The 17,130-nt window shown below is 42.7% G+C and overlaps 2 protein-coding genes across 4 annotated transcripts; one reads left to right on the top strand and one right to left on the bottom strand.

The window, feature by feature from the left end:
• LOC8054403 lies at positions 1,039-6,751 on the top strand. Of its 2 annotated transcripts, none has more exons than XM_002455927.2 (3): positions 1,039-1,289; positions 3,046-3,113; positions 4,242-6,751. In XM_002455927.2, the coding sequence occupies exon 3, from the start codon at positions 4,505-4,507 to the stop codon at positions 6,452-6,454; it is 1,950 nt and encodes a 649-aa protein (XP_002455972.1). In that variant the 5' UTR covers positions 1,039-1,289; positions 3,046-3,113; positions 4,242-4,504; the 3' UTR covers positions 6,455-6,751. The 2 variants fall into 2 exon arrangements, with proteins under 2 accessions (XP_002455972.1, XP_021313193.1); XM_021457518.1 differs by lacking the exon at positions 1,039-1,289 and adding an exon at positions 1,318-2,701.
• On the bottom strand, positions 7,153-15,527 carry LOC8084846. Of its 2 annotated transcripts, XM_021457516.1 has the most exons (14): positions 14,851-15,527; positions 14,643-14,729; positions 13,502-13,611; positions 13,306-13,356; positions 13,020-13,191; positions 12,597-12,917; positions 12,289-12,489; positions 11,690-12,178; positions 11,355-11,564; positions 10,308-10,496; positions 9,773-9,936; positions 8,876-9,034; positions 8,307-8,385; positions 7,153-7,997 (listed from the first exon to the last, which is right to left on the bottom strand). In XM_021457516.1, exons 1-14 carry the CDS (start codon positions 15,343-15,345, stop codon positions 7,557-7,559), a joined length of 3,168 nt encoding a protein of 1,055 aa, XP_021313191.1. In that variant the 5' UTR covers positions 15,346-15,527; the 3' UTR covers positions 7,153-7,556. The 2 variants fall into 2 exon arrangements, with proteins under 2 accessions (XP_021313191.1, XP_002458178.2); XM_002458133.2 differs by lacking the exons at positions 14,643-14,729; positions 14,851-15,527 and adding an exon at positions 14,032-14,164 and having other exon boundaries at positions 7,192-7,997.

A 17,130-nucleotide genomic window follows, 5' to 3' on the forward strand; every position in this document is an offset into this window, starting at 1 on the left:
GCGGGTGCAGCCTCGGTGGGTCGGTGACGGTCAGGATGGAAACACGGGCAGGTTCAATGGATCTGCCGCCTTGTCCTATCCTATGCCGTTGCTGCTGGATAGATAGAGGCCGATTCCCATCAAATCATATACCCCTAGTACGTGGGACTATTATTTACTTATTTTTATTTTATTATTAGATTAAATATAGATACTGATACAGATTTTGTACTTCTAGATATTATTAATAAAAAAATGAATAGTTCCGGTATAAATTAGTAGCAAATCCTATATGATATGAAGGATTAGAAATAAATGTAAGCTCATGCTTCATTGATATTTTGAGCGACAGCGCTAGAGTTTGTTATTCGAGGTGCAGAAAAATGAATGCGGCCATGCAGCCATGCTTACATTATTTTATTTTAAGATTTATATGCATCCATGTAAAAAGGTGGGATCTATATTTATCTAATATCAATAATATTTGTATAAAAAAGAGTCGTGAAACATTATTTTTGTTCTCCATCCAACTCTTTCTTTGCTTCCCTTGGATTATCCATTCCTCGTCTCAAACAGCCATAACGCCAGTCTCAATGCATAGTTGCATGACTCGGCTACAAAGACTATAAACTAGATAACCGAGCCACATAAGTTTTATGGAGGATGAAACTCATCTTTCATCTGATAAACTCCTTCATTTAATGATCTGTCAAGTCAGCAGTTTTGCTTGTGTGACACCCTATTTAATGTGCATCACATTCTAATGAAACATACTCGGTGCATGTGCAGATACATGCACCGAGTATATTGAGACTAGCATAAGAACCACCGTTATAGTGTGTCATCAAATCCATCCAGGTTAATGGCACTATACAACGATCCACGATTGCACCTGGACAACAGGTGGCAACCCGGTGCATGTGCAGATACATCGCCTTTTCCCCTCCTCTGGCGTCCTAGGTGGGCAGCGGCGGGGCGGTGTCGTGTGCGCGCGTGTGCGGTGTCCTCAGCAATTTGCTGCGCCCCCATCGCCTTTTTTAGCACCTCGCTTGCGTTCTCTGGTTTCCTCCTCTGCCTCTGCCTCTGCCTCTGCGCCTCCGTCCACCGCTCCCTCTCCCTGTCGTCTCTCCTACCACAAAGCCAGCCGTGGCCCGTGGGCGCTGCGCTGTTCGCGGCGGCGGGTCTCTCTCCCCTCTGTCGCTCGCGCGCAACGGCCTCAAAAACCCTACCGACTCGGTCGGCGCTCCATTTGGATCGTGCCGGGGGCCGGGCTGGGCAGCGGCAGCTCGCTTCTCTCGTTCGTCGTCCAGGTGCGTCCGCTGTCCAATTCCCCCCTCTCTCGCGCGGCGCTCGCTGTTGATGCGTGTTGCCTCTGGGTCGCCGGTGCGCGCGGTTTAGGAGTTTGCGGTCGGCTGTGGCCTCGACTCTGTGTGCGTGCGTGCGTGCGTATGTAGCTGGTTTATGAAGGTTTTGTGCTCCTTCCTTGTTTGATTCGTCGAATTACTGTGTCGCGCCATCTGTTCCTCGCTGCAAGGGCGAGGTGAGCTTTTCGTTTTCAGGTTTTCATCGTGATTTGTGACCGACGAACTCATACCACTCTTCTGGGTTCGATTGCATGATGCGATTTTATTCATATTTATTGCTCCTTCTGTGCAAAGTCTGTTCAGGGTGGGCAATAGGTCTCACCATTCAGAATTTTCAAGATTCACAATCACATCGAATCTTTGGTCACATGCATGAAGCATTAAATATAGACAAAAATAAAAACTAATTGCACAGCTTATCTGTAATTTGTGAGATGAATCTTTCAAGTCTAGTTACTCGTGATTGGATAATGTTTGTCAAATAAAAACGAAAGTGCTATGGTAGAAAAAAAAAACCAAAATTCGTTGGTCTGCTCCTTTTCTAGTCGTCAGATACAGATTGCTTGCTCCAGTACCGGACGGACGCATTAATCCATTTGGTTTCGTGACGGATATTACGTCAGATTCGTCTCTCTTTTTTTGGTCGCATGTGTTAACTGATGAAATTTGAGGACCTCTTTTTTTTTCCAATGGTGATTTGAATTCACTGGAAATTTTTACTCTGTCATTTTGTGGAGTGGTTCCTCGTTCGCTCGATTGTTGATTTGCTGTACGTTATGTTAGATTCCTGCGGCTGCCGTACAACAGTGATAACACCAAATACCCGTTATTATTGGATAATAACGTGAGCATTTTGTATCTCTATTCCGTTTTCATAGGGCAAAATGGCCATATACATTCAGTACTGTTTTCTCATTATTTTTTATTATAAATCTGTAGGGATCTTATGAGTATACCTTTTCACCACAAAGTTTTGCTACGCATCTAATATACATTATATCTAAATGAATATTAAAAGGAAAAATCAGAATGACTTACAATTTGGAATGGATTGAGTATACGTGGGATGAATTGCTAAGAAGTTAGTTTTCTTTAATGAGTTTGGTGTAGTATTAGGGATGGCATTTTTGGCAACTTGTCAACGCAGCATCATATCTTTCAACTAATAAACAAAAGTGATAGATAATCTCACCCAAGCTAGTAGCATGTATGTGGCTGTTTGGTTCTAAGCCTCGCAGGCAGCTCATCTCTCAGGCACATCGATCTCACCCTAGGCGCTCAAAAACGAACGCCTGGGATCGATGCCTGGCGGGTGAGGCTAGTCTGCCTGGAGAGTGGAGAGCAATTCAAACAGGCAGGTAATGCTAAGACATGTTGGGTTAAATTGTTTCGAGGGCATATTTTCTTTTTCCGTAGAAACAAGCGTACTGGAGCATTAAGTGGAAATAGCGAATCAATTTGATCTAGATGGGTCTCTAAGACTTAGTATTCTTGTAATTAGCTGTGGTTGGTATTTAAAATTTAGCTTACTTATATATTTTCTTCTGTGTTGAGCTATTTCCTCTATCACGAGGCTAGCAAGTTAGCCAATTTGTTCCTTCTTATTCACTACAGATAGATTATTAAGAGAAATTTGATGCTTAATATGATTCAATTCTCTATCTGATATCAGAATCTTATAAAGATTGCTCTGTTTTGGCAGGACATTGTTGGTAACTTGATACTGGATTTTCTTCCTTCTCATACCTGTAGAGGGCCCTCCTTTATTTGGTACCATTCATAATCTTTGATACCTTTAATTACTTATTAGTCCTAATTAATAACCTTTATGTTTTACTACTGCTCATTATTAGGTGTATTGTTTCTTAATCATCAATCCCTCCAGTTCGGTTTATAAGGTGTAGTATACTAGTATGACATGGCATGGTCTCCTAAATTATACGATGATTATTCTTTTATGTTGTATTGTATTGTGTATGATTATAAGCTTATGATTATTGGGTAGTACATTTGATTACAAATCTAATAGTATCATATTTGTATTACAATAGTTAAAAAGTATTGGCCAAATAATTGGTCAAAGTTTATAAAGTTTAACTGTTGACATGCACGAAATGCCTTATAAACTGGACCGGAGGAAGTATTTCTTGTATACATGAACCTGACAGTATGGGCTAAAATTTCCCTCAAGGAAAAAATTGTGGTGTTTGCCAAGACCCTTGTCCTTAACCTAATAGCTGCAAACTCGAATTTTACTTGTTCATCTACAAGCGTTGCATGAAAGTGCTATTAGACTTGCAAAGTCGTCAGAAAAAAACTTCCATTACATTAATGTACAATATTTTGGCAATATGTGGTTACAAAAACTAGTAGTTAGACTGTTAGAGTTAAGCATACAGGCTGCAATTTCCAAATCTAGTGGGTTCATGATATGGAGCAGACGCACTAGTTTTGTTTTTGAGATGAAGCTGAGTATAGATTATTTGGTTGAGGGTGTGGATGGATGCTTGGCCAGGTTAACTTGGGTACCTAGTTCCTCTTCCTCCTAGGTTGGTCTTCTTTTTTTTTTGAATAATCAAAGGTTCTCTATGTTTTTAGAAAAAAAATCCAAAGGCTCTCTATTTAATGTCTATGTTTGGATATTAGTGGGCAGTAGATTTGAGTATTTGACTGTTTATTGAACCATAATTGTAAGGTTTCATTCTAGGATATAACAATCTTGAGAGAGACTCATACTTCCTAATTTTACTAGATTCTCGTACTGTTTGGACACTGGTCTTCTTTTCCTTTATTATTTTATTCTATATGATGTTAACTGGCTAGTTGGAGACCTCTTATTAGTCCTCTTGTTGCATGATCTTAGTAATTGCGACTGACTGAATTTTGCTTGACCTGCAGATTAGAGCTCATATGGTCTGAATGCCACAATTGGAACTTTGCACCTAAAAACAGAGACCAAGTTCACTACTTCATTATATCCTTTCATACACAGAAAGTGAATAGACATGGACCGTGATGATATAGCTGGTTTCGTCAGCGGAGGTTGTTATGAGTCCTGACTTTCTAACCAAGTATATATAACAGAGTTATGATATCCAGAAGGCAGGAAAATGTTTCTTTTCATTTTCTAGTTGGTTTGCATTTGATGTTATGCAATTGGAATGGACACAACTACTGGAGACCTCGAGTTTAGTGGTGATATCAACTTCTTGAAGCCATATTGCTCTTGGAGCACAACTCAAGACACGACTGTGCACAAAGATAGTACACCAGAGGCTTATTCCAGCCTTTTTATTTCCAACCCAGAAGCGTCAAAAGGGAAGCAAGGTGCTATGTCTAGAGCAAAAGGTACTGGAAACCCTTTACTCACTTTGGGTTTAGGCCGCTCACCAAGTTCATCTGATAACAGCAAGCTAAGTTCTGGCACTGCTTGCATAACATCTTCATCTTTATTAAAGGAAATTGATGAGGAGTCTTCAGTAGATCTTGGCCTTAACCTTGGGTTTCATATTGGCAATGATATTGCACACTGCCGACAGAAATCCCATGCTAGTTTTGAAAATATGCTCTCGACAAACTCTCCTAAACTGGATCTTCAGTTGAGTTTATCTATTGGTTCACCTGAATCAGTTGTCATCGATGCAAATATGATGTCACCAGATGGCATGGTGATGCCGACGACCAATTTGCCACCCGCCACTGTAGAAGAAGGATCAGTACCACCTAGTTGGGGTTTTGAGCATTCGATTGTTTCATCATCATATGCTTCTGAAGCAACATATGCCCCTGTGCCTTCTCCTGTCATGTCATCAACTATGTTTACAAGTGTGAAAAGTCCAGTTGCCTCTACTTTTGAGACAACTAATTCCCAACTACGCAACAATAACACAAAAAGCTGTCAGTTTCCAGGATGTATGAAAGGAGCAAGAGGGGCATCAGGGCGTTGCATAGCCCATGGCGGTGGTAAGCGTTGCCACAAATCTGGTTGTCAGAAGGGCGCTGAAGGGAGGACAATCTATTGCAAGGCCCATGGTGGAGGCAGGAGATGTCAATTTCTTGGGTGTACAAAGAGTGCTGAAGGGCGCACAGACCACTGCATAGCTCATGGTGGAGGCCGTCGGTGCAGTCATGAAGGTTGCCCCCGAGCTGCTCGTGGAAAATCTGGCTCGTGTATCAAGCATGGTGGTGGCAAAAGGTGTCAGAAGGAGAACTGTACCAAAAGTGCAGAAGGTCATTCTGGACTCTGCATTGCCCATGGTGGTGGAAGGCGGTGCCAGTTTCCAGACTGCACAAAGGGTGCTCAAGGAAGCACAAAGTTCTGCAAGGCACATGGTGGAGGAAAACGCTGCACATTCTTCGGATGCACCAGAGGGGCTGAAGGTAGCACTTCATTTTGTAAGGGCCATGGTGGAGGCAAGCGCTGCGCCTTTCAGGGTGGTGGTGTGTGCCCAAAGAGTGTGCATGGTGGCACTCAGTTTTGTGTTGCCCATGGTGGTGGGAAAAGATGTGCTAGCCATGGCTGCACTAAGAGCGCTAGAGGTCGTACAGAGTATTGTGTGCGCCATGGAGGTGGCAAGAGGTGCAAGTTTGAAGGCTGCACCAAGAGTGCACAGGGGAGCACTGATTTCTGTAAGGCCCATGGGGGAGGTAAACGATGTTCATGGGGCCAGGCAGACACAAGCTTTGGTGCTGGTGCACAGCAATGCGATAGATTTGTTCGGAGCAAGACTGATCTATGCTCAGCTCACAGCGCTTTAGTCCAGGACCACTGTGTTCATGGCGGTGGTACATTAGGTTCTGCTATCTACCAGTTTGCGGTGGATGTCAAACCTACTGAGATGAAGGTTGCTTTAGTGAAGGGAGATCCACGCGAGAAGATCAACGGTGATAAAATTTTACTGGATCCGGGTAGCTCTGTTCCAAATAGTGGTGTTCATCATCCTGTCCTGGTTCAGTCTATGGTCGATCCACTGCCAGAGGGCAGAGTTCATGGTGGTGGGCTGTTGGCTTTACTTTCGCGGGCCGGAAGCAGAACAAGCAACGGTGGCTCAGAATTGTACTCCGGGCAAGGTGGTGTGGATGTGAGGCTATCAGGTTCTCCAAGAAATTGATTGCCTACAGTTTTGATCAGTTCCCAAGTTTGTGCTGTGATGGACTGAGTCAGCCTTTCAGATTCCTCCAAGGTTGCATAGGATCTATCCGGACGTGTACTGTGAAAATAAGAGGGTAGCTCTTAGAGCAGATGTATTGTGTGTTATTGTAATTACTTAATGTGGTTGTGGCTAGAGAGAGTAACCTTTTGTTTCAGTGCATTTAATCAGTCACCTTAATGCTCAAGTTTGGACTTGATTTAACTCTGAGCAATTTGCTTGCTTTGGGCTGAAATATAATGTTCATTTAGTTGCTTATTCTGGTGAGTATAGTAATTTCAGAAAAGCACCCCATACCATGTCACGCTCACTAATGGTGTGTTTGGTTTGAGGAATAAGGTAATCTATTTTCTTCACTCACTTTTTTTTATTTAGTTCGTGAAATAGAATGAATTGATCCATCACCATCTTAAGCTAATAATTAGTATATGTATTGGAAATGGGTGATTACCAAAATTCATAAAATAAACTTATGATGCACCACCTGGGATGATTTCATAAACCAAACACATTATAAGTTTACATGCTTAGAACAATGATCCTTGTGTTGAACTATCTCCCAGTTGATGGCTCTTGACCTGCTCCGATGAACCACTTTTGCCAGTTTCCAGGCCCATGAAGACACCAAAACAACTGAAGATATAACAGGTTTTACAGTATGTTGAGCAAAATTATCAATAGCGAAGGTAGAAAGTAGCGCAGGCCACCAAATATGACAGAATGACACCATCAGTCAACTAAATCTGTACCGAGACTGCAAGCAGAGCAGCTGTTCTGTTATAGAGAAGCTTAAACGAAAAGAAGAAAAACACCTAACGCTACGGGAGCTCCAATTTACACCTAAGATGGCAACTTGACAATTCAGTGGCCTAGATATATGTTACAACGTCGCCTGTAAAGCACCCAGAACACCAGGGGGCACGACAAAACTGACCCAAAAATATTCACACCCGTCCGGGGGTAGTCAGTGAGGACTAAGGACATCACCCGCAACGAAGAAAGAATGAACAAAATTTCCCGCGGTAAGAATCATCACCCCAACTCCCCAAGTATGGTCAAAATGCTACAAATCTACTGTTGTATCATTCGAGCCACCTGTATCATCAGGTGGTGGCTTTATATACTTCCCCAACGTCTTTTGCCGAGCTCTATTCTTGATTCTCTGGATCTTCTCTCTGCTCTGCTGCTTTCTTCGCTCCTTCTCCTGCTGCCGCATGCTCCGCTCCCTCTCATAGAGACCCTGCCAGAAGACCTCTCCAGTTTGTGGCCAGAGCCACCTCCTGTCCGGGTGATCCAAATCAAACTCTTCTGCAAGCTCCTCGTCCATGCTCTTCAGAGTGGTGTAGGAGAAAAACTGCACTAACATTTGACCTCTCCTGCCACTGAGATGGTGCTGCTCCTGCATTGCACCAGTCTCAGGATTAACATAGACCATCCGCCGTGCACTGTGGAATGCCCAAACATTCACAATCAACTCCAGAACGCGAGAATAGCAGTGCTGGTCCTGTACAAAATAAGAAAAATGTCACAGGAGCAACTTCTTCTAATAGCTTCTCTATAAATTAACTACAAGCATCTAGTGAAAGCTGCCCATAACATCATTAAAAGGGAGATGCGGATGGTGAGTTTCTATTTCTTTTCTTTTCTAAGCACATGAGGGCAAACCATGTATATTGACATGGTGATGATCTCGATTCTTATAGCTAGGGAATACATTTCACACTATAGATTATTCTATCTTAAGAAAATCTATTGCTCTGGGACAGGATTAGAAAATAATTAATGTTATCTAAAGATGTGGCAAAGGGATCACCTTGTGGAGACTCAAGATGCAATGCCCAGTTTGATGGTGTTTGTCATACATTTGTGCATCCAATGCATCAACAAACATTCTGAAAAGCAAGAGCATACTGTAAACACCTAATGAAGCATATAGAAAAGCCTGAATTCCTATGGTATGATAGTCCTATCAGGTAAAAGGAATGAACATAGAACAATGCAAGCAAGCAAATAGCGACCAAAAAACTTCATCCATGTTGATTAACATCTAGGATGCCTGTTATAGCAACACAATCCTATGAAATGATCAAATGACGAGATACTAGTTGAGAACTAGTCTTTTTTTGGACCCTGAGTCAATTAAAGCAAGGCTGCGCTTTAACAGGTAATTTTCCACAAAGTACACAACCCCAAATAATCATCAACAATATACTGCTAGCAATGCAGACACAAATATGTTTAGATCAGCTACATCCAGGTATTCACAGTATGTTTGATACACATATAACATCAGATAATAAACCAGTGCATACATATTATCTAGCTATACATGTAATAACACTCACTTGATTGTCAGTAAGATACCAAAAACATAACCCATACCTTGAAAACATAACAAATTCTAGGAATGACCGTGTAGGCAAAACCCAACTTTGCATCACAGACCAAGTGTCTCCATCATTAGGCATATGTAACAGAGAATCCAGGTCATGATCAAGATGTACACCATACATCCTTTGGAACGCTTCCAAAACAGCTAACCTTTGAGGTACAAGTGCAGAGTAGATTAGTTCCATTGTAACAGAATAAAAACCACTATGACAATACTACCATTGAAAAGCATACAACACAAAGCTGATTACATTAGTAGGATGGTCATACCCATATATACCATATATGTAGCACATATTAACGTAACAGATCTCGTAGTTCTGTAACGATGATAAACTGAAATAGGCACTGATACAAAAACCTTAAATGACTACTCCCGTCATTCCAAACAGTAAATCATTTTAGCTTTGCCCAAAGTCAAACTTCTCAAGCTTTGATCAAGTTTATAGAAAATACACAAACATCTACAACATCAAATAAGATTTACCAGAGACACCATGAAGTATATTTTGATAGTGCGTTTATTTGATATTGTAGATGTTTATACATTTGGTCTATAAACTTGGTCAAAGTGAGACAAGTTTGACTTAGAACAAAAGTAAAACAACTTATAATTTGAAACGAGGAGAGTACTGTAAAAGAAAAGAACATAAAATCTGATTGCTCAGTAAATGTTTGATGATTCTTCAAAGAATTGACTATGACTATGTACAGCAGTAACAAACAAGGTGCTTTGTTCCCAAGCAAAGTTGGGGTAGGCTAGAAATGAAATCCAACAAGGGACTAAAAATAAACAAACAAACAAAAAATGACACAAATTTGCTCAGACCATTACATTTGCAGAGTTGAAAATTAATTCAACACATGAAACACATTTATCTGGCTAACCTGCAGTTCCCAGCATTGATCGCATCACAGAAGGACCAAAAATCTTTATTAGCATGGTTTCTTGGATCTTGATCCATCCGGACCCAAAAATAAAAGGAATCTCCATGCTTTTGAGATTGAACGGCTTCTAAGATTGCAGATTCAGCATTTTTTGACAAGTTTGCCTGTTCAGGGAAACAGCTACTCAGTACAAATAAGGTGCAAATTGTTCTGGAAGACAATGTGGATTGTTCTCACTGCACTCAATGCACATGTTCCTTACAAAGAAACACTTGCCTACTCATCATGTTATCAATCAGATTCATGAAATCCATGGTACCCAATAAAAAAGATATTAAAAAAAGAAGAAAGAGCTCGGTAGCATATATGGCCATAACTGGTTTGTTGGTCTTTGGTCGTTTCTTAGTTTCTTTTCAGTGATTTCTGCTGTACAGGTCATTCCCCGTTAGGGGTCTTTCTCTTCTTAATATAATGACACTCTGCTCTCCTGTGTGTTCGAGGAAAACAAAGGAAAATAAACACACTTGATCGTTACCTTTCTTGCTGTAGCTCTCCAGGACTGAAACCCTATCCAAGAATTTTTATGTATTCTGTCAATTCTGTTGGAAAGAGCAAAGAAAGCTCCAAATTCACCAAGAATATCTCTGTAGTAGATATTATTAAGAAGAGGAAGACGAGAAGAAGCATCAATATCATCCGCTCCTGGTCTTCGACCTTTTGAAGACTAATGAAAGAGAGAAGTAAATTATCAACATTATCCATCCAAATATTTGCAAAGCTATACCATATGTTATTCTTGTTAATGCCATATTTGTTCCACTGGTAGTAATAATTGTGCTCATTTTAGTTTTAGCAACTATTTTGCCCAAAGATAAAATATCTAGCACAAATCAAATTTTGGGTGCTAAATCATGTATTCACCAAGTGGATTTCTTTGATGTAGTTTCAATGGATCAGGTTTTGAAAGGGATAGAGGGCACCATATAAGAGTGATGGACTCCACCACCAATGATTGAGAAATCAGGTGGTATTCTGCCTTCTTGGCTGATTATAAATCTGTATCACTCAAATGCTCCCTCCATTTCAAATCATAGGTCGTTTTGGCTTTACTATATATCTAGACATAGTGTATATCTAGGTGCATAGCAAAAGCTATGTACCTAGAATTAGAAAAGCCAAAACAACCTATAATTTGGGATAGAGGGAGTACCATCCAATGACACACATGGGAGTTTACACATCATCACTTTACATACATCAAGAGGAGTTGAGTTTACAAAATTATTGCTATATTCATATATCATTCATCAAAGGCTTATCTAACCAAAAAAAAATATTAGACCAGAATTTGAAGAGTCCCTTAGCATGTAGTGGAATGTATTACTCGAAATATTTTAAGGACCAGATCAAATCTTTGAATTTGCAATTTTTTTGCTAATCTATGTGTTCATTATAGCTCATATCCTCGATGTTAGAATTGCCTGTCAAATGAGTTTATAACATCAGAATTATCTAAATGCATCTTTGGAACATTCAAGCTGACCACAATTATTTATTGTGCTTAGTGGTAACAACAGCTTACCAGGCCAACTCCACGATAAAGAGAGCTCTGGTGCAGAAAGGGCCAGGTCCCCTCCCCAAAGAAAGGCTCATATATACAAAGTGGCTGACCTGTCCGCTCAAGCTCCTTGTCATCTCTTTCATGCAATTCATTTTTTAACCTCTCTACCCTTTTCACATTTCTGTACACCTCCTCCCATGTTCCATGTGGTTGGTCATTCCTGTCCTTCAACTACATAACAATCAACTCCAGCTACTTACTTCAAAGCATTTTTAAAAATAAACAAAAAGAATGAGAGAAAGAAATAATGAATGACTATGCAAACTATTGCTGAATACGCAACCTTTGCATTTTACCTCGTCTTCCTCCGTTTTTCTTTTGATGTCCATAACCTCATTTGCTCTCTGTTCCTCCCAGGCAATTGCAGAGAATGCGTCACTGATCTTGGTTGTACTCAAAGAAGAGTTTTCCATTTGGTTGCTATGCCACTCCTGCTCTAGTTTCTGGAGTATCTTGTAGCCAGACAAACTTGTATTCATACGGTGTAAATGCTTCACATCCTCGAATAGGTGCCATTTCCACTCCTGTTTCAGAGCTAAAGGTATCTCACCAGCAGTTAAAGGGCTCAGTGCATCAGTGGGGATCTTGACAGTATTTTCCAGTAGCACAGCATAGCCTTCAATGGTCTCAGAAGCCATAAGATTCTTGGCATGGGCCTTCCCAGCTGAAGCAATCTTTTGCCCTGAAACAGACACTTTACCATTCGACACTGCTCGAAGAAGAACTTGAGCTAACATGCCAATATTCTTTCTTGGAAACAGAAGTCCGTTTACTCCATCATCGATCTACACCATATGACAACCATGTTAGTTTATTTAGAATACTATATGCATTCATCAGTATTTGAAACTAGAGATGAATCACAATCTAGTATGAGGTGTCATCACGAACATACATGTTTTCTAATAATTGCAAGGTCTGGAGCTATAACCAGCTTCTCAAGACTCATAGCTTGGACTAGCACACTGGGGAATAATTGCTCCTCGAGACAAGAATAATATATAACAAGGTCAGCTGCACCAAGGAGGTTGTCCTTATCTTCAGCAGCAACATGCTCCACTGCACCTCTTGGAAAGCCAACACTTAGAGCAACAGACTATCATGAACCAGAAAACTAATACAGGGTTAGATACAATTTAAAGCAATCGGACTGTAAATAACAGTTCACATGATCAGACAGGGCATGAAGACATGAATAATAACCTCAAGGGCCATTCTATGCTTCTCAGTTATGTTCCCAGTGAAGACCTTTACTTTCAGTTCAGATTGTGTGCTATTCTCAGAGCGATATCTCTGCAACAGAGGACTTACTGCTTGCAAGACAAGCGCCTCTTCCATCAAATTATCACCATATGAAAATGGACTACCAACAATAGCAATTAAAAAATCTTTGGGACTCAAGCCCAAGCTGATCCTCACATCTTCATGGTAACTTTTAGCAATAAATCTGTCAACCTGAAATGCTTCTGAGGGGGGGCCTGGAATCACGAAATAGTTACCAGAATCAAATGCAGCATACATCACCTGCAGGGAAATATTTAATTATACTTTTAGGTCAGAGGATCTTCATTCATATGACAATAACTCAATGATCGTTGAAATCACAAATAGATCAGAAGTAAATACCGGTAATATATAGTTTGGGAAAACTATAACATTTGCCCTGCTGAATACATCTTTCCAAGCATTTATGAGCTGAATCATTCCACTCGCATTATATTCTTTAGCACGATGTGCAAGAGAATATTCATGCACAGTCCAAATGATAGGTATGGATTTGAAAGGCTCGTGCAGAAGACTGTAGGAAGGCACAGACACATGATCCAAATCAAACATCTGATTTTGAGAAAGTATTCTATCAATTTCAAACAGAACAATCTATGGTCATACAATTCTAGTTATCTAATACTACCTTGAGAATACTGGCCTTGCCTCAATAGAATTGACAAGTATGCCATCATAGCTGCAGAAATAATGCAAATAAACCTGATGAGGAAATAATTAGAAAGTGAGGCTGAGGCCACATATCTTATCAGTAAAAGCAGGACGAAACACTATATACAGTAACCAAGAAGAAAACAGCAGGAGAGATAACTTCTGAAACTTACTCTAACCAATCTACGAAAATAGGTAAGCTTGTGTCCTCAGGTAGTATGCTCACTGGTACTCCAATGGCTCTCCAGATGTTACCACATGGGCCATCCTCAAGTGAGAAAACCTGAATTGACAATTTGTAAAGGAAATTAAAGGCAGCAGTTCAGAGAAAGTATTTGGATGTACATGATAATGACTAAGAAAAGAAAATATATAGGAAACCTTAACTCAGATACTAGGATCTAGTAATAGTATGCAAACTAGCAACACTAGCATGTCACCAAAAACAAGTACAGACTTAGCAGCTTACTGTGTAAAAGGACAATACTCCCAAGTATCATTATCAAAAAATTATGTGCATACGTCAAGAAGTTAATACAAACAAAGCAACATGCCAGCATCTTGGTTAAGTACATTAGATATGCTGAATCTTATTTTGATGAGTCTCATTATTTTTCTTGGTAATATGGAAGTCTAAAAATGTTGCTCATTAACAACCTCTGCAGGTAACATTTTATATTACACACAAAAAGGGTAAAAGTACCAGATCTTTGCACATTTTAGCACAGAAGACTATACACCAAAGAGGCAAAGTTGATCAATCTGGATAATAATATGCTTCCAAGTTCTGACATGAACTTAGTAGATGAAGAAACTCCCAGGACAAAACATAGTAGAGGAAGCAATTCAGCGAAAAGGGTTGCATCTCCAATTTAGCCCTTGAATTTTTTTCCCATACCACAGAAACTGCGCTGACACAAACCTAGCAAAATACAGTCCACATTACATTACTTCAACACTGAGGACACCAAACTGCAGAGCAATTAACAGCCACGAGTCAATTTAAGTAATCTCACAGTTAGCTTTGTGTATCTTCCTTCCTTCTACTCTCTAGAAAGTAGAAACTAGAACATAGAAACCACAACGAGGCTCATACATTACTGAAAAGGTGCATAGATCATACATGGCAACCCAACTTGCTCCAAAATATTGAGGATTAATCACAACAGCCCAGCTTAACCATGAAGTTATGTCCAGTTTTTCACAAACACAAGGGCGCACGTTGCACTCAATCAGTGCCTCCACGAACTTGTCTGACGACGAACAAGTAAACTGCTAGCCTATGGTTCAGGAGACAGCATTTCAGTGACGCACCTTCATTTCGTAGCCCATGGCTTCCAGAACCGAGGCGACGCTAACCATCTGAAGCTGCATTGCGCTGGGATACAGGTCACCGAACACCTATAGAAAGCTCAACCGCGAGCAGCGAGAAAAATCAGAAACCACATGGCAAAAAGTGAATCCCCAACCCATACAAATCCTCCCCCACGCGACGCGAGCAATCCTCAGTAGTACTACTCACCATGGCAAGCCGCGGCTTCCGTACCCCGAGCCTCGTCACGGGCGTCCCGAGCTCCGCCAAGCTCTGGGCCTCCTCCCTCCGCTCCCTCGCCCATTTCTCCCTCAGCCTGGTCGGCTGGAACTCGAACGCCACGCCCGCCTCCCACCGGACGAGGAGGCCGTCGCCGCGGTCCTCAGCAGTCCCGCCTCCGCCTCCGACGCGCCCCGGTCCCGCGCGGCGCGAGGGGAGCGTGAGCCTGGGCCGCTCGACGACGACGACGCCCGACCCCGGGAGGAAGGCGACGAAGACGATGGCGACGAAGAAGAAGGCGGCGGCGGCGACCATCCACTGGAGGTAGTCCACCTTCTCGAACAGCAGGAAGCGCGCGAGCCTGGATCTCGCCCGCACCTTCCGCGCGCCTGCGCCGACGCCGCCAGCCCGGGGCAGCGCCGGGCCCGGACCGCCGCGCTTGTAGCTCCCCGCCGCGGCCGCGGCCCCGTTGTCGAGGGAGCCCATGCCGAGGCGCCAAGGCTGAGCCGCTCCTAGGGTTCCGCGGCCATCGTCGATTGGTCGGAGCAATGGATTGGCAGTGAAGCGACTGTCCTAAGACTCGTGAGCGAGAGCGGGGCGCACCTACTACAACGGGGCGTTGCGTTTCGTTGATGAGCTTGTTGAGATGGGGAGGAACTAGAGGAGGCTAGAGGGGGGGGCGAGGACGATGGCGTTTAGGCGAGGGGAGCGAAGCAAGGGGCGCGGAGGGGCGTCGGATGGAGATCGGACGGTCGGAGATGGGGCTGCCCACGCGCGGAGCATGGGGCCGCGTGTTTCGGGAGGCGGGTCGGCGGGTGGGAATGGGTTCACGCCGTCTCGGGCTCCGTAAGCCGCGTAGGCGGGTCCTGCTGCTGTCTCTCCTCTCTCTCTGCGGGTTTTAGCGTGGCAGGTGGGTCCGGAGCCTGAGGGGGCCCACGAGACATCCGGCGGGTAAGCCAAGTGCTCGGTGGCGTTCGGTTTGTGCAGAGAAGGAGCATTTGTTTGGGTATTTCGAGTCCGATGACATGTTTTTCTCGAGTGCTCCACTGTCCATTTGTTGTCCCCAAGCCAAGGATGGTAGTAGTAATAATTGGCATTTGCCCGTGCGCATTTTCTTGTCAATACCAAATCTGTTGCTCGAATTTCTACATCGTTTCTTTATTATTACACCAAAAAAAACTTTCCATTTTTATATTTTTTCTGTGAAAGTATACCCAATCAATTAGGAGTACACTCTACTCTTGTGTCAAAACAATTATACTCTGCTCAAGAGATGGTTTAACGCTAGCACTATGAATTTACGAGCACGCATAGAAAAGTGGCAGGATTTTTGCGGAAAGAAGGTGCTAGCTCCTGAATCCAGGGTCCAGATGGCGCGGCAGCTTTGATTCGTCCGCTCCGCACGGAAAGTCTTTTTCGGCACACTGGGACTGGGGAGCGCGCGGAAAGATTCCTGGACCGGGGTCGTGCCTGTCTGTTTGCTACACGAACGAAACGTTTGGTTCCTGTAGCCGAAAGCTCAAGTTGCATGGTTGGTCGGAGGCGTGCGGAAGAGCGAAACGCCTCTCTCCGTCGTCTCAAAAACCGTAAGCTCCTGCCGCGGCAGCAAAAGCGCAGGTGCGGTGCGGTGCGCCCCGTGCGCGGAGAAATGTGTGGAAAGCTTGCAGCCTGGCCGTTTAATCCAGGGTCCGATTATTTCTCTTTTGATGATGCCCCGTTTTGCCTCTGGGAATTGGACTTTGGTGGCGTGCACTTGGTTTAAGTGAGAACAAGTATTTCAGCCGATTCCATTCGGATTTGGTGCGGGGAATGCCATATTTTTTGCAGGATTGCATTGTAAGCACGGGACGAATCTTTGATGAATTTCCCTAGCTCTACCGACCAAGATAAGCAGAACGGTGGACCCATACAAAGAGCGTGGTTTTTCTGTGCTGCTCCGTCCTAAAAAATTCCATTCAAGATGCAGATGCAGTATCCGCATGTCAACCTTCGACCTTTAAGATATGAATAATGTCTTGTGAATGAAAAGAGCACTAGTGACTAGTATCCGCATGTGAATGAAAAGAGCACTAGTATACTACTGTACTACCGAGTATTCGTGCACCGCGACTGTCGCCATCCGCCAGATCTGCTCGCGTTAGATGCTGTCAACGAAGTTGGAGGAGGACCTCGTCCCGTCACAATCAGGTCGCTTTACGACCACGCAAGCAAACAATTTCATCATTGCGATTGCCAACCTAATATAAATTAGGGTCTTGTTTAATTCAAAAA

This window comes from Sorghum bicolor, chromosome 3, assembly GCF_000003195.3.
Source record: "Sorghum bicolor cultivar BTx623 chromosome 3, Sorghum_bicolor_NCBIv3, whole genome shotgun sequence".
Taxonomy (NCBI): Eukaryota; Viridiplantae; Streptophyta; class Magnoliopsida; order Poales; family Poaceae; genus Sorghum; species Sorghum bicolor.